The sequence below is a fragment of the Lonchura striata genome, chromosome 4A (assembly GCF_050655825.1).
Source record: "Lonchura striata isolate lonStrDom1 chromosome 4A, ASM5065582v1, whole genome shotgun sequence".
Taxonomy (NCBI): Eukaryota; Metazoa; Chordata; class Aves; order Passeriformes; family Estrildidae; genus Lonchura; species Lonchura striata.
Genome location: NC_140742.1, coordinates 15,823,683 through 15,844,142, shown reverse-complemented (window position 1 = coordinate 15,844,142; position 20,460 = coordinate 15,823,683). Strand labels below are relative to the sequence as shown.

Genomic DNA, 20,460 nt, shown 5'->3' with positions numbered 1-20,460 from the left:
CCAGCCGCAGCATGATGGCAGCTGGATCCAGCTGGATCCCCTTCACTGCTCCCAAACTTTCCTGGTATCTCTAACTGTGCCCACCCTGCAGGAAGAGGATCCCTTCCCACCCCTCCTCACTAGAACCTTAATGCAGATTAAAGCCACTTGTCAACACCAATGCCCACAACAAATCTGTACAGCCAAGGCCACCCAGGCTGGAATAACCCAGCTGAGAAATGTCATTTATCATTCATCTTTTCGTTGCAGAGAGATCTTTAGGGCTGGCATGTCTGTTGTGACAGATATTTTTCCAGGGGGAGGAAACAAGCCTGGCTGGTCCAGTTGCACCAATCACCCCAGTGAGGGGAACCAGCCCAGCCAGTTTACAACAGGGTGACTGATGGGGTTTGCAGCAGAAATCCTCAGCCTCTGGCTACTTTGTTCCATGGCTAGTGGGACTGCTCCTGAAGCAGCTGCAGGAAGGAGAAATTACCTGTTCAGGTTGCAACATCATTTGGCTGTTTTTCTATGCAAGAGGAAATAATACACCCCTAAACCATAGTTAGGATTCCTTAGATAGCGAAACAAAGCAGCAGAGAAAAGGCTTTGGATGTTTTTTATGCATATCTCAACTTAATTCCTGTTCTGGGCAATAAAAGTAACTGAGAGGCACAGTCTGGGTTGGCTTAGTGGGACTGCAAGGCCTCTGCCACACATTTCTTGTTCCTGCTTGTTCAGGTAGCAGCTGGGTGCCTGAAATACCTCATTTTGGTAGAAACATGTCATAAATGAAGTCCCAAACAGCAGCAGTGAGCCTCCTCCTCAGGCCTGCCCTGACCAAACACTCTGCCAAGCCACGAATTCATTACCCACAGGATGTGCTTCACGTCTCTCCCAAAAATGACAGAGCCCCAAGGAACACGTCTTATAAATAACCCCTGAAAAACACCTTGCAGCCATGTTCTGGGAGGTTTTTTGTTCTCTCAGCCTCCACAGGGCACAGTTATTTCACCAGGGCCGGGCTGAAATAGAGAGGTACAGGATCATCTCCACGAGAGCAGAGCCAGGGTGGGAGGAACAAGCTCCAGACACTGAATCTGGCTGCCAGGGCCCCTCCAGAGCTCAAGGCTCCCCCAATTCCCAGTGCCACTTCCCTGGAATTAAATAAATGGAGAGATGGTGCTGTTGATGAAGAATCCCATTATTCCAGAGATGAAGAAGTGCTTGGACAATGCCCTCAGGCAGAGGGTGGGATTGTTGGGGTGCCTATGCAGGGCCAGGAGTTGGACATTGTGGGGTCCCTTCCAACTCTATGACTTCATTAACATCTTAACTCAGGGTGCAAAAGCCAGCAAACAACTGCAGCAAAGTGTAAAATATCCACTTTTGAGAGATGAGATCTGAGGGAGGGAACATTCAGGAGCCGAAAATGAAATGTTGGTGTTAGAAGTCTAAAGCAGCCTATGCAGTGCAGGGTTCAAAGAATGGGTCAGAGAGGGGAATGCACGGGCTGAAATCCTGGTTCTGGGCAGGCTCCCTTTGATACCATCTCCTGTGCAAAGGTTTTGGTCCTTCAGTCTGAACTGGAGTGGAAAATCAACAGCCAAGGAGGAAAAACACAGCTGCTCTGTTGAGCAGGGCATGTCAGCTGGGGCTGCCCTGCAGACAACGTGCTGGGAGGAAGATCTGTAAGGCAGCAGCCAGTTGAGGAAACAAATAATATTTATATGCCCTGCCTGCCTGTGGAACTGGAAATAAAACCTCCTTGCCAGTAAGAAACTCAGCCCAACCCTCGCGGCCCCACCTGCTCCCGGGGAGGGCTGGCGCTATAAAGAGCTGCGGGCGGCCAGCAGAGCTCACAGCGGCTGCGGCTCTCCGGGGAACCCTCGGCTCCCGGGGGACCATGGCAAAGAGGGTGGCCGTGGTGCTGGCTGGCTGCGGGGTGTTCGATGGCAGCGAGATCCACGAGGCCTCGGCGGTGCTGGTGCATCTCAGCCGGGAGGGGGCTCAGGTAAGAGGCACCCGCCGGGTCCTGCCCGGGCTCCTTTTCCCGGCTCTCGCTCCCTTTCCCGGCTCTGCTCCTCAGCCTCTCCCCTCCTTGTTTCTGGGACAAACTCCCCAAAATCCAAGCAGCGGTGCCTGGAGTCACTGGGAACGGTGTGGAGAACTCCCTGCTCAGCTCTGCTGTACAAAGGGATTGGTGTGGGGCTCTGTATCCAAAGTCTCCAACAGACTTTGCTAAATGCCTTCGCTTCTGGCTTCACATCCTCTTCTCTCTCCTGGTATCTCTGTTTAAAAGACAGTTTGGGCTGTTTGAAGTTCATCTTTTTAAAATCTTCAAAGAGTAAAAGTGAAAATAGAATCAGAGAATCCCAGAATGGTTTGGATTGGGAAGGACTTCAAAGCTCATCCATTCCCATCCCCTGCCATGGGCAGGGACACCTTCCACTGTCCCAGGGTGCTCCAAAGCCCGTCCAGCCAGACCTGGGACACTTTCAGGGATAAGAGAACAGATAGGGGTTTGTGAGTTAACTTGAGGAGTAAAAAAGGTGCAGCTGCTCTAAAAGTCGGGAGAGCTGCTCCGTGAGACTGGGGAAGGAGGGACAGAAAACCTCTGGAGCATCACCCTCAGCTGTGGGCCACCCACGTGTCTGGGTCGGAGCCGTCCCCTGGGAATGGGAATTGCTCAGTGGAACACAGAGGCACAGGGGTGACCTACCTGTGCCAGCCCCCCCAGTTCCAAACCATTCCAACCCTGCCCTCGCTGTTTGGCTCCAGGATGAGACTTGGCCAGGCGTTTTCTCCACGGTGTGTAATTTTGCCTTTTCCTCTCCTGGAGCTCTGGAGCTGCTGCAGTCCTTCCATCCTGCCATAGCCCAACCTAGCAGGCTCGGAGCCCGTCCCTCCCTCAACCCTGGATCGGCAGGGGCCTCTAGTGGAGGAAACTCGGGCGTCATTTCAATCACAGCACAGAATGGAATATTTCAGCTGGAAGGGAGCGGAGCTCAGTACTTCCCTCTCCACGGGAAGCTGCCATGAGGTTGCCCCTCAGCTTCTTTTGTCTCCCTCCTAGATAATTCCGGAGTCCTCAGCTGTTCCTCACAAGGACATTCCTTCCAGCCCTGCCCTCCCTGGGACACCTTGTTGTTCCTTAAATCCTTCTTAAATTGTGCGGCCCAGAACTGCACAGGCGGGACAGTCCCAAAATCTGTTCACCACCCTCCACTCTTAATTTCAGAATATGAGCTTGAAAGTGCTAAAGGAAGGGAAAGCATTTTCCAGAAATGGCTTTGGGAAAACACTTGGCAGGGAGAGGAAACCCCAAGTCCTGTCCTGGTGGGAGATGGGGTGGGTCAGCAGCTCTCTGGGTTGTCACCCAGCAAAAGAGATTTATTGGGATATGGATGGACTCTTCAGCCCCCCAGACAAGCAGTTCTGGGCACAAACTACTGGAAGTTTCCTTCCTCCCTTCCCTTCTTCCTCCATGCCAGCTCTTTCCCAAGAAAGCCCCGCAGCATTCCCTCTCACTGCCTGTGCCTTTCCCACATTTCTCCATCATTCCTGAAGGATAACAGCCCTTTCCCCTCACTCCAGGCTGAGGTTTATGCTCCCAACATCCCCCAGATGCACGTGGTGGACCACGTGAAGGGGCAGCCAACTCCAGAGCAGCGCAATGTCCTGGTGGAAAGTGCCAGGATAGCCAGAGGCAACATCAAGGACCTGGCTACGCTGGATGTCAAGGGGCTGGATGCCCTCATCATTCCAGGTGGGATTGTGTGGGGTCTGCCTGTCCACAGCTTGGATATTCCATAGGTCTGGAATGATGTGGGAGTCGTGGGATGGAGAGGGACAGGCTGGAGCAGGGCTTGGAAGGAGAGACAATTTAAATTCTTTTCTTGATTCTGGACAAATGCTGCCAACCATCCAATGCACCTGAGCATTCCACCACCTGGCAAAAGTCCTGCCCTGGGCATAATCTCCAGCCTAAACGCTTTCTCTTTCCTCAGGTGGCTTCGGGGTGGCAAAAAACCTGAGCACTTGGGCCACGCAGGGCAAGAACTGCAGCGTCTCCAAAGAGGTGGAGGATGTCCTGAGGGCATTCCACGCTGCCCACAAACCCATCGGGCTGTGCTGCATCTCCCCAGTGCTGGCAGCCAAAATCTTCCCGGGCTGTGAGGTGACTGTGGGACATGACACGGAGTGTGAGCAGTGAGTATCAACCCCCGGGGCAGGGGGGGGGTTGGTGACAGCCACACGAGGGTCCCCCCAAAGTCCCCAGGAATCCTGGCCAGGTGGTGGAAGTCTCACAAGGAGCTGAACGCTATTGCTGAGAACCCAACTCTGCTGCCTCCAGTGGGGCCTTCAGCAACTCCAGCCCTCTTGGGGACTTAACAGGGAAAAGTAGAAACTCTGGAAGACTGATTTTATCATTTCCCTGCACAGCAGAAGGAATGATGTAACACCTGATCTGTTTGCATTTTTGTGACTTGTTTCCACAATTCTTTGTGTCTTTGTTTCCACAACTCTAAAGTGTCTTTGAATAAGACACTATAATTAATTTAAATGTAATGTATTATTATTTTAAATTAAATATTTGCTCCCCTGAAGCCTCACAGACCTAGGGTAGGAAAAGCCTTTGCTGAGTCCAAGCCAAGCAGATCCAAGGCAGGAACAAGATGGTTACCCAAGGCTTGGGGTGGGAAGAGAGGGAGGGAATGAAACTGTCTTCAGTCCTACAGGGAAGCTGTGCTTGGATTCTCCCAAGGGCAGGCAAGGAACGTTGATGGGTTTTGCTAGGAAGGGATTTTGTCACCAGCTCGGAGGAAATTGGTGGAAAAAACCCACCCCAAACCTAAATCTAATTGTTGCCCAGGGAAGCTGTGGCTGCTCCATTCCTGGCAGTGTCCAAGGCCAGGCTGGATGGGGCTTGGAGCAGCCTGGGACAGTGGGAGGTGTCCTTGGGCACTGGGTGGGCTTTGAAGTCCCTTTTCACCCAAATCTTCCCAGGCTTCTATTAACATGAACACTGGAGTGGGCAGAATTAGGTAGTGGAGCATCCAAAGTGGAACTTCAGGCCTCATTTTGGCTTTACTTCAGATTTTTAACTCATGTGAACAGGAGGTTTTCCTGTTGCATAGTCCTGGAGAAACTCGAGCAGGAAAAGCTTTGGATCCTGCTGAACAGGTTTTGTGCAGTGACCAGAGAATCTTACCTCTGGCCCTTCCAGTGCAGGAGTGTAGAAGATTCCCCACTCCATGTTTTCATTCCCCATTCCCTTGCAGGTGGCCTTATGCCAAGACTGCTGAGGCCATGAGGGAGCTGGGCTGCAGGCACGTGAACAGCCAGGTCAGCGAGGTCCACGTGGACGCCAGGAACCGCCTGGTGAGCACCAGCGCCTTCATGTGCAACGCCCCCATCCACCAGGTCCACGACGGCATCGGGAAAATGGTGCGGGAAGTGCTCAGGCTGGCCTGAGCTCCCCCGGGCACCCAGCTCCTCTCCGTGGATCATGTCCTTCCCCTCACACAGCAACAGCAGAAGTGATACTCAGGAGCTCTGCCCCAGCCCTCTGGTGGGTGATGAGGAGGGGGAATCTTGGAGTTGTGTTCTGCCAAGGACACGTCGCTCACTGGCAGGAGCTGGGCTGGGAGCTGCCATGGGATCGTGGGATGGTTTGGGTTGGGAGGGACCTTAAAGCTCATCTTGTTCCAATCTCCCCTTCCACTATCCCAAGCTGCTCCAGCCTGGTCTTGGACACTTCCAGGGGAAGCTACAGCAGCTCTGGGCACCTTGTGCCATGGCCTGCCCACCCTCACAGGGAGGAATTCCATCCCAATATCCCACCTATCCCTGCCACAGGCTCCCACAGGGCCCAGGGTCGGCTGCTCCCAACCCCTCCCTCAGAGTAATGAATTGTGGCCAAAGGAAGGAACCCAGTTCTGCTCCCAAATAAAAACCTGATGCTTCTACTGAATTCTGAACTCTGCTCCTGTCTCTGCTTTTCCCTCTGGATCAGGTCAAGCTCTGGGTCATTTGGGAAAATGATACAGGAAGAAATCCCCAGCACCATTCCCCACCTTGTTTTTCTGGGATTTGTCAGAACTCAGACAGGAGCAGGAATGTGACACTGGTTAGAGCAGGACCAGCCCCACCAGCCAGCTCTGGTGGGAAGAGGTGAAATTCTTCTCCTGCATTAACAGAACCAGAGAATTCCAGGTTGGAAGGATCTCAAGGGTCACCTGGTTCTACCTTTCTTGGTAAAAATATTGTCTAGAGATGTCCCAGCAGTCTGTCCTGATGGATCCCAAAGTGCCCAAACTCAGGGAACCCACCACTTCCAGCAGCTGATTTTCTCATGGGGAAAAACTGTCCTATGGTGTCCATTCAGAATCGCCCCAGGAGTATCCTGTACAGATTATCCCTTGTCCTTTCCATGATTCCTCATAAAAAGGGAGTTTCCTTCTCCTTGTAGCCACCCTTCAAATACCAAACATGGTGACAAGATCTCCCCTAAATCTCAGTTTCCCAAGGCTAAGCAAGCTCAGGTGTCTCAGCCTCTCCTCACATGGGAACTTCACAGGCTTTGGATCATCTCTAGCCTGGCCACATGTTTTTTTTTGGCAAAGTGGGTATCAAAACTCTTTCCACAATTCAGGTGGCTTAAAATAAGATTTTATTTGAAATCCAATCCCATCTGCAGCCTCTGAGCGTTCCTGCAAGCACAGAGCCCTCAGCAGCATCACTGGGACTATCCTTCTGCAAAAATTTCCTTAGCCATGTGAACTGAACACAAGGTAAATTGCAGCAGTTTATTTTAGTTTGAGTTTAAAGAATGCCCTAGAGAAGGGGGAATAGAATAATCCCATAAAACAGGTTCTGAAAAGGTGGATCCTGCAAATATGTCATAGAAAGAGTTCACTGTAGGGCCCAAACCAAGACATAAACCCAAAATAGATTTACACTGAGCAATAGATTGACACTGTCTGGTTTGGAGTCAACTGGAATAGTTTGGACCCATTTTTTAGTCAGAAAAGGATCTGAATTTGGTCCCAAAAATGTGATTTGTGTATTTAAAGCAGTGTAAACATCATAACCAGCAACCACATTGCTGCCTGAAAACAGTGGTGCAAACTGCTCCCAAATACCTTTAGAACTTCTAAACAAAAATATTCAACACCAAAACCTTCTAACAGAACTGACCTGTATTTTCTGCTGCCTCCAAAGAACTCAAGACACTACAAAAGTGAGGCTCTCATTCCCTAAGGAATGTACCCAAGTGCCAAGGAATAAATCCACTGAGCTTCAGTAAAGGCCAGTCTTCTTCATGATCCTCAGGAATTCCTTCTCGCTCACTTGCCCATCCCCATCCCGATCTGCCTCATCAATCATCTCCTGCAAGAGATTTGGGGTCAGGATTTAGGTGTGGGCTTTATTGGGAATCACTGGATTCATGCAGAATTCCAGCCACTCCTTAGCTGTGTTGGCTCAAGCACAGACAAAGTATTTCCTGAAATCTGTTTTGTTGGGTGTATTTATAGAGAAATCTGACCAGGCAATATTACAGGAGAAGTCCTGGGGGGAAACAAAGTGCTTGGAGCAGAGTCATTCCTTTCACATCATTGCTACTGGACAAAACTGCAGCTGGATGATCCCATTCCTACATCCATTTGGGCTCAAACCCATCCTCGACCTCAAAATCCACAGGTTCCAGAAATCCCTCCCTTCCTACCAGCACAGAGAGGATTTTCCTCCCAGCTCCAGCACAAAGACCCCAAAATCACAGGTCCAAACCTGCAGCTCCTCATCAGTGACGTTCTCCCCCAGCACTTTGGCCACACGTTTGAGGTTTTGGAAAGAGATTTTTCCAGTTTCATCATCATCAAAGAGTTTGAAAGCTTTGAGAATCTCCTCCTTGGAATCTTTTTCAGCCTTGAAGAAGAAAGAATAAGTTTAAGGTAAAACAGGAGTGGTTGTGTTATAGGTGACACTCAAAATAATGTTATAAAAGATTTGATAGACTGAGAAACCCTTGGGAATAAATAAAGGAGCCCAGTCAGCAGGAACTACACATAAAATTCAGATAAAGAGACACAACCAGAATTCCAGAATTTCAGGGATTTTTTTTCTGTCCTTGCCAGCCACATATATTTGGGATTTCACTATCAGGGTGTTCTGCTATTAATCATCGGGATTTTGAAAAGATTTTTCAAACCAGAGATTTAACTTATAAATTAGAATTCAAGGAAAGAAAACACCTTCATGCCAGACATCAACCCTCCAAAAGCTTTTTACAGGCCTGAGCTGGTTTCCATCTGTCGGAAAAGCTTTTTTCCCTTTTTTCAAGCACAAAATTCACCCCTGGTTGTTAAAGAAACCTGTTAATGATATCATGATTTTAACTTTTCCCTGAAAAATAAAGAGAATCCAGGATAGGGATTACCTCAACTTTTATACATCTAATTGTTAGGTTTAAAATATATAGTGCTTTAATATCCCTGTAAACCCAAAAGGAGATAAAGTTTCCTCATCCACCTTGAAATTCCCTTTGTTTGGAGCTGTGAAACATCCATACCATTCTCTGTGACATTGCTGCCAGGAAGTCACTGAAGCTGATTTTTCCTGTCCCTTCCTTATCGATGTCTGAGATAATTTTCTTGATCTCTTCTTTCTTAGGTTCAAACCCCAGGGCCCTCATGGCTACCTGGAAGGACAAAATAAGTTACAAATCCTACAAAATTATCACCAAAACCACAGGAGAGGGAGAAAAAGTGAACTTCCTGTAAAAAAATCTGTGTCTTCTGGAAAACAGGGGCAGGCTGAGAGTGAGGCTGCTCTGCACTCTCATCAGGATGCAGAAAACAGGGATAGAAACATTCCTGTTCTGGAATTGTCCTTCAGCTAATCCAGAAATTTCCTACAGACACTCTCACCATCTTTAAATGGTCAAGCACAGGGAATTTAAATAAGTTTATTTTACATTCTGGTGATAAAAATCTTGCTGGGAAAACATTTTGCTTCTTTGATAAAAGGCCAGATAATAGCAACAACAATAATAACAAAGCATTAAATCCTCAACAAGAAGGGAACCCCCCCACACACCTTTTTAATGGGCACAACCCCTTTTTTTGATAATTTATGAACAGAGAAGGAGTTGGGATACAAAGCACAGCATTATACATGAATTTTGGGCAGCCCGGCCCTAAACACACTGGGTAAGAGCAGGAAAGAGCTGCAATTAAGGAGAAAACCGTGCCTTTTGCCCACCAGGTTTTCTGCTGGAGGGAGGAGGGAGAAAACCCACGAAGCTCCTGTGCTTTTTGAGGTTATTTGAACATTTATGGCCCTGTTCCCTTATAGCCTCGGCGATTGCAGCCGCAGGAAAAGCCCGACCTTCAGCTCCTTGACATCGATGCTGCCGCTGCCGTCGGCATCGAAGAGCTCGAAGGCGCTGCGGATCTCCCGCTGCTGCTCCTCCGGCAGCTCCAGCCTGGGGCTCCCCTTCTTCCTCTGCGCCGCGGCTCCCAGCGACGCCTTCTTAAAGCCGCAGGCCTCGGCAAGGCACGGCCGGCTCGGGGGGGAACGGGAAACCTGGGGGACTCGGCGCTGTCACTGCCCCTGAGCCCCATCACAGCCCCTGAGCTCCATCACTGCCCCTAAATCCCGAGTCCCCCTCAGTGCCCTGAGCACCTTCACTGTCCCTGAGTCCCCCACAGCCCCTGAGCCCCCTCAGAACCCCTGAGCCCCCATCACTACCCCTGAGCCCCATAACAGCCCAGAGCCCCATGATTGCCCGAGCCCCCTCAGTGCCCTGAGCCCCAACCACAGCCCCTGAACCCCCTCACAACTCCTGACCCAAACCACAGCTTCTCAGCCCCCCTCAGTGCCCTCAAGCCCCCCTCCCAGCCCCTGAGCCCCATCACAGCCCCTGAGCCCCCTCACTGCCCCTGAACTCCATCACAGCCCGAGTCCCCATTACAGACCCTGAGCCTCCCTCAGTGCCCCTGAGCCCCCTCACTGCCCCTGAGCTCCCATCACAGCCTCTGAGCCCCACCACGGCCCCTGAGCCCCCATCACAGTTCCGGAGCCCCCTGCCAGCTCCCGAGTCTCCTCAGTGCCCTCCCAGCCCCTTCTCGCCCCCGGCCGCTCCCCGCCCTCACCATCCCTCCGGTTACGGCCGGCCAGCCGCAATATCGTGCCCTCCCATTGGCTGTCGCCCCCACGCTGCTGCTATGGCAACGCGCGCTCCCATTGGCTGGCGTGATGGCGGAGATAAAGCTGAATGAGCGCGTGGGGGAAATCTCCTCCTTCCTTCAACGCGATTGGCCGGAGTGAGGAGGGGATAGACCAATCAGCGAGCGGAAGCGGACTGGCGCGATGCTCGCCCCAGGGAAAGAGGCGGGAACAGGGTGAGGGGGGCGTGGTCTGTGCTAAAGCGCGGCGCTGATTGGCGGAGAGCAGGTAGGGGCGGGGCCTGGGCGTGGCCGGAGCTCCCTGAGGGCGGCGGTGGCGAGAGAGGGACCGGGAGGCACCGGGAAAGGTGCTGGGAACGGCGGGCTGAGCTCTGGGACAAGCTCTGGGGGAGCGGGAAAGGTGCTGAGAGCGGGCTGGGCTGTGGGACAGGCCCTGTGGGAACGGGGAAGGAGCTGGGAGCTGTGCCGGGAGCAGGTCCCGGGGCCGTGGGGAGGGTCCCGGGGACTGTGGGTGAGGTCCTGAAGGCCGAGTGGGGAAGGATGGGCGGCTCTGCGACGGGGCTGAAAAATCTGAGGGGAACTGGAGATGCAGCAGCGTGTAAAGTGCATTTTGGAGAGGGATGAGGTGCTGGGGGGCAGGGGGTGGAAGAGGGAACAGGTGGAGGGCGATTGCTCTGTGCCCCTGCTTTAAAGCAGCTCGGTGCTGCAGGTGGGCAGGCACGGATCCCGCCTCTTCTTGGCTTTTTCCTTGGAATTTCAAAGGGGTTTCAGAAAAATCAGTGCCAAAGAGCCAGCCCAGCACCTGTAGTTGGTGATCTAGTTTAGAAGAACAGGGAGAATGAACTCCCTCTCTTCATCCTTCTTCAGCATAGTGGCTTCAAAGCTTGATTTCTGTAACTAGAAATGTGTTATTTTATTGGAAATAAAAGAATATTCTCCCTTTTTTCAAGGATTCTGGTGGACAGTGCCTTACCCAAGCCATGGCCACACGCCTCAGATCGGTGAGTTGGGGCCTCAAATAGTGCTTGGGGAAGTTTTGTATTGCAGAAGCAAATCCATAAACATTCTGCACATCACTAGGGAAGGCATGAGGCTGATCCTGCATTAGTGGTAATTCTGAGGAGAAAACATGATTTTCCAAGGTATAATTTGGATAGGTTGAATTGATACCTTAAAATCAATATAGACGTTTAGCTTGGCTTGCCATAAATATTATGCTGTGCAATATCAAATTATAGAAAGTTTATAATCAAATTATATATAATTGTGGATCCCCTGGCAGTGTCCAAGGCCAGGTTGGATGTGGCTTGGAGCAATGTGGGACAGTGGAAGGTGTCCCTGCCCATGGCAGAGGTGGAATAAGATGAGCTTTAAAATCCCTCCCAACCCAAACCAGTCTGGGATTCTGGGATTCCTTTGGAGCCTCTGCAGTGCTCTGGAGCTCAGAGGCAGAGGGCAGCATTCTGCTGCAGTAAAACTTTACTTCAAGCACATCTCAGAGCAGTTTGGGTGCTCTTGGTTCCTGGAGAGTGCAGGGCAATCGGGGAATGGCAGAACAGTGTGGGGTGGAAGGGACCTAATGGGAAAGAGTGCAGGGAAAAGGAAAATGTCAGTGGAAGGGAGTGGCTGCCTTTGAGGAGAGGCTGAAACAGTTTCTGGCTCCTCAGCAGCCATTCCCCCTCTGATTGAATCCCCTCATCTTCTCCAAAGCATATCCCAGAATGCCACACCTGCTTGTTGGCTGAACACCTCCAGGGCTGGGGACTCCAAACCTCCCTGGGCAGCCCCTTCCAGGGTTTGGCCTCTCTTGGAGTGAAGGAATTTCCCCACTCTCCACTCTGCCTCTCCCCTGGCCCAGCCTGGGGCCGTTCCCTCTCCTCCTGTCCCTGTTCCCTGGAGCAGAGCCCGGCCCTTATAGTAAATGCAGGTGAACCCAAATGTCTGACTCAATTCAGAAGGCTGAATTATTTCCTTATTATAACTATGCTAAAATACATTAATATACTATATAAAAGGAGGATACTAAAACTACATACTACTTTCTCTGACTCTAACACAACTCATGACCCTCTCTGAGAATCCAGCCCCAGGTGGGTTGGATTGGCCATCAGGCTCAAACAATCCTCACCAGATTCCAATCAAGCATTCACTTCAGGTAAACAATTCTCCAAACACATTCCACATAGGAAAAACAAGGAGCAGAAATAGAAATTGTTTTCTCTTTCATTTCTCTCTGTGCACCTCTTTGAAAATCCTGAGAGGGAAGTGTGTTTGCCAAGACCCTCCCCTCCTGTCAGGAGCTGTGCAGAGCCAGAAGGGCCCCCTGAGCCTCCTTTTTTCCAGGCTGAACCCCTTTCCCAGCTGCTCCTCACAGGAGCTCCAGACCCTGATCAGACTGTCCTTTGCATGGCCCATCCCAAATAACTGCTTCAGCTTTGATATAACTCAGGGAATTCCTCACATTTCTCTTGTGGATCACCCAACACTTGGCACAGAACCTTTGTTTGAGGATGTGGCCTTCAGAGAGTTGTGAACAATCATTGTCTTTGTGTGAGAGCTCTCTGCTGAGGGGGGGTTGTGTTACAACCAGGAGGAAAACTCTTTCCAGCAGCACAGAGCATTCTTTGTGTAACTCCCTCAACTGATCCTATAGAAAATAGGATCCCTCAGACTCAGGGCCTGGATGTTCTGTGGTGGCAGTAAGGTCATTGGTCTCAGTCCAGTCAGACGAGTGGCCAGACTGAACTCTGTCAATTAGTGACACCAATCAATGATTTACAAAGCTTAAAGAAAAAGAAAGGAAGAACTAATGGCTCTAAAGGACAGCCCCTGCCTTTACCTGGTTGCTTTCTTGGCTGTGAGTGTCACAGCTTCTGATAACGGTGATGGTTTTAATGTTTGAGTCAGCTTTGGCAGGAGGCTGAAGCAAATCACAGAATCATCCCAGAGTCCCAAACTGCTCTGGGTTCGGAGGGACCTTAAATCTCATCCAGTGCCACCCCTGCAGAGACAGGGACACCTCCCACTGCCCCAGGCTGCTCCAGCCTGGCCCTGGGCACTGCCAGGGATCATGGGGCAGCCCCAGCTGCTCTGGGCACCTGTGCCAGGGCCTGCGCACCCTCCCAGGGGATAATTCCTGCCCAGTATCCCAATATCCCATCCATCCCTGCCCTCTGGCACTGGAAGCCTTTCCCTGAGTCCTGCCTCTCAGTGCTCCTGTAAATCATCTCTCTCCATCTTCCATGCAGGCTCCCTTCAAATTCTGCTTTGCTATCCAAGCAGAGTTCATGGGGGCCAATCTTCTTTTCCTTCCCTCCTTCCTCAGCCTCTTGGTTGTGAGCGTGAGGCAGAGTCCTTCCAAAATCCCAAAATCACAGTGTCTGCACTCATACCTCCCTGGGACTGCACAGAGCATTGATGTCCCAGTTCAGATCCCTCTGGTGGAGCTGCTGAGCAGAATTCCAGCTCACTGAGCCCCAGGGAAGCTCAGGCCAGTGTGCTGTGTGTGCTAGGGAGGTTCTCCCTGTCCTGTCCTGTCCCTGCAGGCTGGCAGGAGCTGCACCGTGATCGGGGGCTCGGGGTTCCTGGGGCGGCACATGGTGGAGCAGCTGCTGGCCAAGGGCTACAGTGTCAACGTCTTCGACATCCAGCAGAGCTTTGAGAGTGAGCAGGTGACCTTCTTCCTGGGAGACCTGTGTGACAAGGAGGTGAGGAAGGACTGGCTGCAAATTAACAATGGCAAATGCAGGCCTTGCACTTTGCCTTGCACTTTTCCTTGGAAACCTCTGAAGGAAACAGAGCCGGTGTCTGATGTCTGGATTCTGCTGAGAGCTGAAGAGAGCAGGACTGCTTTGTGCCTGGTGCTTTGCATTACTGTTAGCTGAGATTTATAGGGTAATTATAGCCCCTGGGCTAATTGTAGGAGGCTCTCCCAGCTCTTCTCAGCTCCCTGAGAATGGCACGACTCATATTCCCAACAGTCAGGGTGGGATGAGTGGAAGCCTTGGCCAAGGCTTGTGTGAGCCATGTGGGAGTTGACTTTGGGACAGTCACCTGCACTCAGCCAGTGCCATGGGGAGCTTTAAACTTGCTGCTTCCTCAGTGTCTCACCTCCAGGTAGTCCTGAGCCTGGTACCTGCACCTGGGGATTGCAGGGAGCACAGCCTGGAGGGCCTCCAGCTCTGGGGAAGCTCCCAGGATTTCTCTGGGGGGAAGACAGGATGTGCTGTGTGCTGAGGACAGGACATTGTGGAGATCCTGGTTGCTAATCCCATTCCTGGTGCCCACCTTTATGGAGGGAACATGACTTGAAATGCAGCTGTTCCCATGAAAAAAGAGCTGCTTTATTTCCCTGCTGTTATTTTTTCCTGATACCTGCCATGGCTGTTGTTCCATTCCCTTCTCCCCCTGGTTTCCTGCAGGCTCTGCTGCCAGCCCTGCAAGGAGTGTCTGTGGTGTTCCACTGTGCCTCACCAGCCCCTTCCAGTGACAACAGGGAACTGTTCTACAAGGTGAATTTTATGGGAACCAAGGCAGTCATTGAAGCCTGCAGAGAAGCTGGAGTGCAGGTAAAGCTGGAAAAGCCCTGGAGACCAGGAGGGGCTGATGGACTTTGTACCACTGGCAGCACAGGCCAGTGTCAGCCTTGTCTGAGAGGGGGACAAAGGGCTCTGTGATACTGAATTCCCACTTGGTCCGTGAAAAACAGTGGAAGAGAAACTCTGTGGGACTTTGTACCACTGGCAGCACAGGCCAGTGTCAGCCTTGTCTGAGAGGGGGACAAAGGGCTCTGTGATACTGAATTCCCACTTGGTCCGTGAAAACCAGTGGAAGAGAAACTCTGTGGGTCTCCTGCTTAGTGTAAGCTCAATCCCTGCTTGCCACAGAAAACCACATTGTGATTGGAATGGAAAAGCATCCAGTAAAATCTGTCCACCCTGGGAGAACACCACCTCACAGGTGGCTTCTTTCCTGCTCTCCTAAGGGGACAGCCCCAGAGATGGCTTTTCCAGCAGTGGGAATATTCATGGCATTGATTCCCTCCCTGAGTTCCTCACCATGGAATGAGGAGGAACACACTTGTGCCAAAATCTCAGTGCCATTTGGTTTAGAATGCCCACAAAAGAAAGAGCCTGAGGAAGCCAGCCTGGAATTGGAGACTGAATTTTCTCCTTAAATTACTTTGATATCCCCTAAGGTTTCATTTAAATTAATTTATTTCATTTCTTTTAAATGTATTACTTACATTCATTTAATTTCATTTATTTAATTTAAATCACCAAACAAACAAAAACATCCAAGGTTGTTTTTTGTTGTTGTTGTTGTTTTTTGGGTTTTTTTTAATCCACTGTGATCTGTTACTGCTAAGACGAGCAAATCTGTCTTTAAAACACTGGGTGTGTGTTAAGTGTTCCAAGCCTCTGATTTTCCTGGAGATGTTTCCCCTGGATTGACTGCTTTGGGGGTTTGTTGGAATGTTTTAATTTCCTTTAGGTAGCACTAAATGATAGGACAGAATAATTAAAAAGGGGGACTTCTCTTACCTGCAGTTTCTATTAATTTTCTGTTAGGTTATTTTCTGTAGGATCAGTTGGTTAAATATTATTATCATTATTATCTTTACTCAGCCTTTTATTTTAGGCTTTAAACAACTCTTTTCTCCCCTATCTCCTGCAGAAATTGGTGTTAACCAGCAGTGCCAGTGTAGTTTTTGAGGGCACAGACATAAAAAATGGCTCAGAAGATCTCCCCTATGCACAAAAACCTATTGATTACTACACAGAGACCAAGATCCTGCAGGAGAAGGTATTTGCCAATGGTTAAATTGTTGTTTTTTGATGTATTGACTTATAAGAAGAGAATAAAATCAAGCTGTGGCATGAATTGCCACAGAGGCTGCATTAAATGCTGTGTGACACTGCAGAGGTGGTCCCAGAAGTGCCAGAGGTGTCACTGCCATGGCAGAGCAAAGGGATAATCCCACTTCTCACCTGCCACACCTTTGGTTTAACAGCAGTCAAGGGAGGTTTTTGTCCTCTCTGCTGCTTTTCCTGACTTGCAGCCTGAATTTAGAGTTGGGAATGTGAAAAAAGGCACTGAGTCAGGAGGAGAGGAGGTGGGAATGTGGCCTGAGCTAAGGGGCACAGGCCATTACTGAACATATTAATGTTAAAAGAAGATCTCCAAACATCTGAGAGTTCAGTGCTTTGGACACTTGCACAGCACCAGTATCTGCTCTTCTCATGTTCTTACTGCTGCAGCATCTGTGGTTTAAATATGGGAAAACAATGTTTTCAATCAAAGGTAACAGATCTTTTTTGGATCCTTTTCCCATGGCTTGCATTTCAGCTGTGGGAAGAATCTGTGCTTTTTGTGCCAGAAGAATTAAGAGTCCTTTCCATGCTGATAGTGTGAGAGGCTGGAAGGAATTTCCTCCACAAGTGCTTAATTAATTTTAATTGTGCAAACATCTGTTTCTTCCCCAGCACTTTGCAGTAACTGATAAAGGGGAAGCTGAGGAGCAGCAATCAGGGGTAGCCCCAGTGCTGGTGATTATGGCTTTGTTTTGGGGGAGCTGAAAAGATTTTTCTGTGCCTCCATAGAAATTCCAGCAGCTGGTGGAAATGGAAACACATTTAGGAACTTCCAGGAGGATGAAATCTGCTCCAGAGCTGCTGAATGTGCTGCTGGAGCTCCAGGGAGATGGGATCACTCCCTCCTGAGGCTGACCCAGGAGGGCTGGGGTGTGTACAGCTGCTGGGAGGGACAGAAATGGAATTCTGAGTGTCCTCTGCTCCAGCTCATGCACAGAGGTCATGGAGTGAAGGAGCTTGGAAAGCTCCTCTGGCTTCTGGGGTGTTCAAAGAAAACAGCAAAGCCTTCCCTTCCTTTGTCAATTCATTAGTGCTCAACCATAAAAACCAGGTTTTGTCTGGTTTTCTTGTCAAGAACTGGGAAAAGAGGTGGGAACAAAGGAAGGATCACTTGGAAAACAGGAGGGGATAATAATTCTTCCACTGGTTCCTTCCCAAAGACATGGGGAGCCCCCAGCCCCTTCAGTGATGATCATGGGATGTTGGAGCCTGGTTCCTGAGAATTTCAGATTCTCTGTGCTGCCAGGCACTGACCCCCAGGAGAACACTGCACTGACCTGGGACCATGGAGAAGCTTCCAAAATGGAATGACAGAACTGGGATTGTGGGTTTGGAGTTTGGGTAGAAGTGTGTGATATCACAGGGTGGAAAACTTAGAGTTAAAGGTCTTAAAATATATAGAGCTAAGATGGAGGTTTCAGTGTGGAGTCTGGTCCTTCTTCTTCACCTTCTTCTCCATGGGTGGTTTTGTGTAATTGGATAAAAAAGTCTGCATTGCAGGCCATAGGTGGTTGGTTATTGGGTTAAAACTAAAAATTATTTACATGTCATTTCTTAGTTGGAGAGTTTAGCCTTAAAAGGCCTTGTAGGGAGAGAGACAGGGCTCCATTTGCAGTTTGTTAGAGTGAAGTGCTGTAGAACTCAGGGTTTGTGAGACTGTAACACAGATAAAAACTAATAAACATCTGAGTCCCAACAAGAAATACTATCTCAGACATTTAATCCCAGCCTTGGCAGAAAAGAAGTTAAGACTCCACAGTGGGTTGCATTGCTGAGCTCTGTTTTCCTTCTTGATTTTCTTCTCCTCTTACAGGAGGTGCTCAGTGCAAACGACCCAGACAACAATTTCTTCACCACTGCAATCCGTCCCCACGGAATATTTGGTCCCAGAGACCCTCAGCTGGTTCCCATCCTCATCCAGGCAGCTCGGAGTGGCAAAATGAAGTTCATCATTGGGTGAGCAAGGCCCAGGCACTGGGCAAAGTCGATGCTGGATCTACAAAGCCCTTTTGGAATGGAGCAAAAGGAAATCAGTTGTGTTGTTTCTTTTATTTTTCACTTTCCAATTTTTTTTTCCCTTAAAAATCCTTTCTTAGGGGCTCACTTCCTGCCATGGTGAGTGTTCATAATGCCAGAGGAATATCCATGAGGAAAGCTGGCATGGCTTCAGCTGTTAAAGAGCTATGCCATTAATATGAGGCAGCTCAGATTACTTGCAGTTAATTTATACCACTTGTGGTATTTGAGGTTCTGGCAATTAAAACTCCTATTAAATGTGAAATACTAAAAGTATGGCCTGAAATTGCAGCACCAGAGAGTGGGGGAAGGGGAAATTTGGGATGAATTTATCCTGGTGGAAGTCCTTCCTTCTGCCACAAGCAGATTCTCAGCCCAGCTTGCCCTGGGGCTAAATTCCTTTTCTGTGTGCAGGGATGGAAAGAACTTGGTGGATTTTACCTACGTGGAGAACGTGGTGCATGGGCACATCCTGGCTGCAGAAAAGCTGCACAAAGGCTCTCCCCTGTGTGGAAAGGTGAGGAAGGAGGGGAGGGAAGGGATCCCCACCCTCTGCTGCAGGATCCATGCTGACTCCTGAGGGTCACGGGCATCCATCCTCTAGGCCGGCAGCTCCAAGTTTTCCACCTGTGGTGAGCATTGTGTGCTCACAATGTCAGCTCACCAGGGCTAAGCTGGATGGATATCCTGGAATTTCCAGCTCCAAAACTCCTTGTGAAGGGCAAGCCAAGCAGAACTGGGGGCAGCCAGGAGGCACCCGTGGAAACACAGCAGCTTTTGGGACACAGTTCAGAACAGGAGGAGCTTTTCCAGCTTTTCCTGGTCCTGCCATGCTCTGGGCACACTGGGGTGTTTTAACCTGTCTGCTCTGTGCTGTGGCAGCCAGTTGGGTTGACATTTATGAGGAATCTTGGCCTCTGGAGTGTTGGAAGTAGGGGAAAAGCACGGATTCCCCCCTCTTCACACAGAGGTGGGCAATGCAAAGCAGTTTATCAGGTCAATGTGCTGTGGCCTAGGTCAGGGGGTTCATGTCCTCAGCATGAGCAGGAGAGGGGCCAGCACAGAGCCAAACCTGGGAAATCCACCATGATTTTAAGCCCTGGCTTCTCTCCCTCTCTTCCAGGCCTTTCACATCACCAACGATGAACCAATTCCCTTCTGGACGTTCATGTCCCGGATCCTGACCGGCCTGGACTACGACCCTCCCAAGTACCACATTCCCTACTGGCTGGCCTATTACCTGGCCCTGCTGCTGTCCCTGCTGCTGGCCCTGCTCAGGCCCCTGGTGACCATCAAAGCCACCTTCACACCCATGAGGGTGGCCCTGGCTGGGACCTTCCACTACTACAGCTGTGAGAGGGCCAAGAGGGCCATGGGCTACAGGCCCGTGGTCAGCCTGGACGAGGCCATTGCCAGGACTGTGCAGAGCTACCCCGGCCTGCGCCGGGCCAGGGCCTGACAGCCCTGCCTGGAGCCTCTCCCACCTGACTGCCACCATTCCTGATACTTAATATGGAGCAAACATCACCAGTTCCCAGGAAAGAGGACTTTTCCTGAGATCTCTGCTCCTCCTCCTCCTCACAGTGTGGGAGCTGTGCTGGCAGTTTGTTTCTTGGATGTGACCTCTTGTTTGGAGACAGCTGCTGAACTCTCTGGGCTGTGAATGCACACCCTGCTGTGCCCTCTTCACTCCCGAGCAGGCACACCAGCATTCCTGCTCTGCTCCCTCCACCCCTGCCCCGTGTTTTGTTGCTCTGGTGACAGCAGCCATCCCTTCCCAGAGCTGCAAGCTGGGTCACAAACACTTCCTGTGGCTGCCTCCCCTCTGTGTTTTGGCTTTGCTCTCCACAGAAGAGCCCCATGCCAAAAAGGACTTCTGCCACCGTCTCTTAAATCATTGCAGCTCTTCTGGTTTTCCCTCTATGATCAGGGCATGGTTTGTCCTCTCCCTGAGGCAGCAGAAGGAGCCCATAAGGAATGTGTTCCTTTGTCCATGCAGGATTTATTTCTGTTCCAAAAGAACCCAAATGAATCACACAGAGATGACTTTGCAGCTTTGTGTCCCATGTCTGAGAGGGCAGATCCCACTCTCAGCACAAACAGGATGTTAATGATTTCATTTTAGGGGCAGAGATCTTTGCAGCTGCCTGACAGCAGCCCCAGCACTGTTTTACCACAGCTCCCTTCCCACCAGGTCTGCAGTGCTGGGGAGATCCTGCAGCACCAAGCTCCTCCTCCCTGCCCTGCCAGTGCTGGTCATGGGGATTTTTGGTGCTCTGACCACTTAGTCCATGAAAAAACCTCTTTTCCACAAGGAAATGGATACAAAGCAACTGTCCCCAAGCTATTTCCACTGACTTGTATATTAAATGTTCTTTGCCCTCTAATCTTTCTAAGCA

At 50.4% G+C, this 20,460-nt stretch overlaps 3 protein-coding genes across 5 annotated transcripts; 2 read left to right on the top strand and 1 right to left on the bottom strand.

Annotated features, from left to right (window-relative positions):
- The first annotated feature begins 1,840 nt into the window (after window positions 1–1,840).
- Window positions 1,841–5,963, top strand: LOC110477981 (putative glutamine amidotransferase-like class 1 domain-containing protein 3B, mitochondrial). Its single transcript, XM_021544255.4, has 4 exons — window positions 1,841–1,993; window positions 3,577–3,748; window positions 3,990–4,191; window positions 5,265–5,963. The coding sequence occupies exons 1-4, from the start codon at window positions 1,886–1,888 to the stop codon at window positions 5,455–5,457; spliced, it is 675 nt and encodes a 224-aa protein (XP_021399930.1). The 5' UTR covers window positions 1,841–1,885; the 3' UTR covers window positions 5,458–5,963.
- Window positions 5,964–6,638: 675 nt separating this feature from the next.
- CETN2 (centrin 2) lies at window positions 6,639–10,168 on the bottom strand. Of its 2 annotated transcripts, none has more exons than XM_085570827.1 (5): window positions 10,034–10,168; window positions 9,373–9,550; window positions 8,555–8,683; window positions 7,774–7,911; window positions 6,639–7,374 (listed from the first exon to the last, which is right to left on the bottom strand). In XM_085570827.1, exons 1-5 carry the CDS (start codon window positions 10,051–10,053, stop codon window positions 7,285–7,287), a joined length of 555 nt encoding a protein of 184 aa, XP_085426953.1. In that variant the 5' UTR covers window positions 10,054–10,168; the 3' UTR covers window positions 6,639–7,284. The 2 variants fall into 2 exon arrangements, with proteins under 2 accessions (XP_085426953.1, XP_021399929.1); XM_021544254.4 differs by having other exon boundaries at window positions 9,373–9,570; window positions 10,140–10,168.
- Window positions 10,169–10,490: 322 nt separating this feature from the next.
- Window positions 10,491–20,460, top strand: NSDHL (NAD(P) dependent 3-beta-hydroxysteroid dehydrogenase NSDHL). Of its 2 annotated transcripts, none has more exons than XM_021544252.2 (8): window positions 10,491–10,519; window positions 11,123–11,173; window positions 13,718–13,879; window positions 14,594–14,740; window positions 15,849–15,977; window positions 17,859–18,001; window positions 18,476–18,578; window positions 19,185–20,460. In XM_021544252.2, exons 2-8 carry the CDS (start codon window positions 11,153–11,155, stop codon window positions 19,518–19,520), a joined length of 1,041 nt encoding a protein of 346 aa, XP_021399927.1. In that variant the 5' UTR covers window positions 10,491–10,519; window positions 11,123–11,152; the 3' UTR covers window positions 19,521–20,460. The 2 variants fall into 2 exon arrangements, with proteins under 2 accessions (XP_021399927.1, XP_021399926.1); XM_021544251.4 differs by having other exon boundaries at window positions 10,491–10,572.

Coding starts and splice junctions, on each gene's coding strand:
- CETN2 (XM_021544254.4), bottom strand. Junction 7,912..8,554: donor CAGCAATGTCACAGAGAATG/GTATGGATGTTT, acceptor TTCTTCTTCAAG/GCTGAAAAAGATTCCAAGGA. Junction 7,375..7,773: donor TCACTGATGAGGAGCTGCAG/GTTTGGACCTGT, acceptor AATCTCTTGCAG/GAGATGATTGATGAGGCAGA.
- LOC110477981 (XM_021544255.4), top strand. CDS start 1,886: ATGGCAAAGAGGGTGGCCGTGGTGCTGGCTGGCTGCGGGGTGTTCGAT. Junction 1,994..3,576: donor TCAGCCGGGAGGGGGCTCAG/GTAAGAGGCACC, acceptor CCCTCACTCCAG/GCTGAGGTTTATGCTCCCAA. Junction 3,749..3,989: donor GGATGCCCTCATCATTCCAG/GTGGGATTGTGT, acceptor CTCTTTCCTCAG/GTGGCTTCGGGGTGGCAAAA.
- NSDHL (XM_021544252.2), top strand. CDS start 11,153: ATGGCCACACGCCTCAGATCG. Junction 14,741..15,848: donor GCAGAGAAGCTGGAGTGCAG/GTAAAGCTGGAA, acceptor TATCTCCTGCAG/AAATTGGTGTTAACCAGCAG. Junction 18,002..18,475: donor AAAATGAAGTTCATCATTGG/GTGAGCAAGGCC, acceptor TTCTGTGTGCAG/GGATGGAAAGAACTTGGTGG.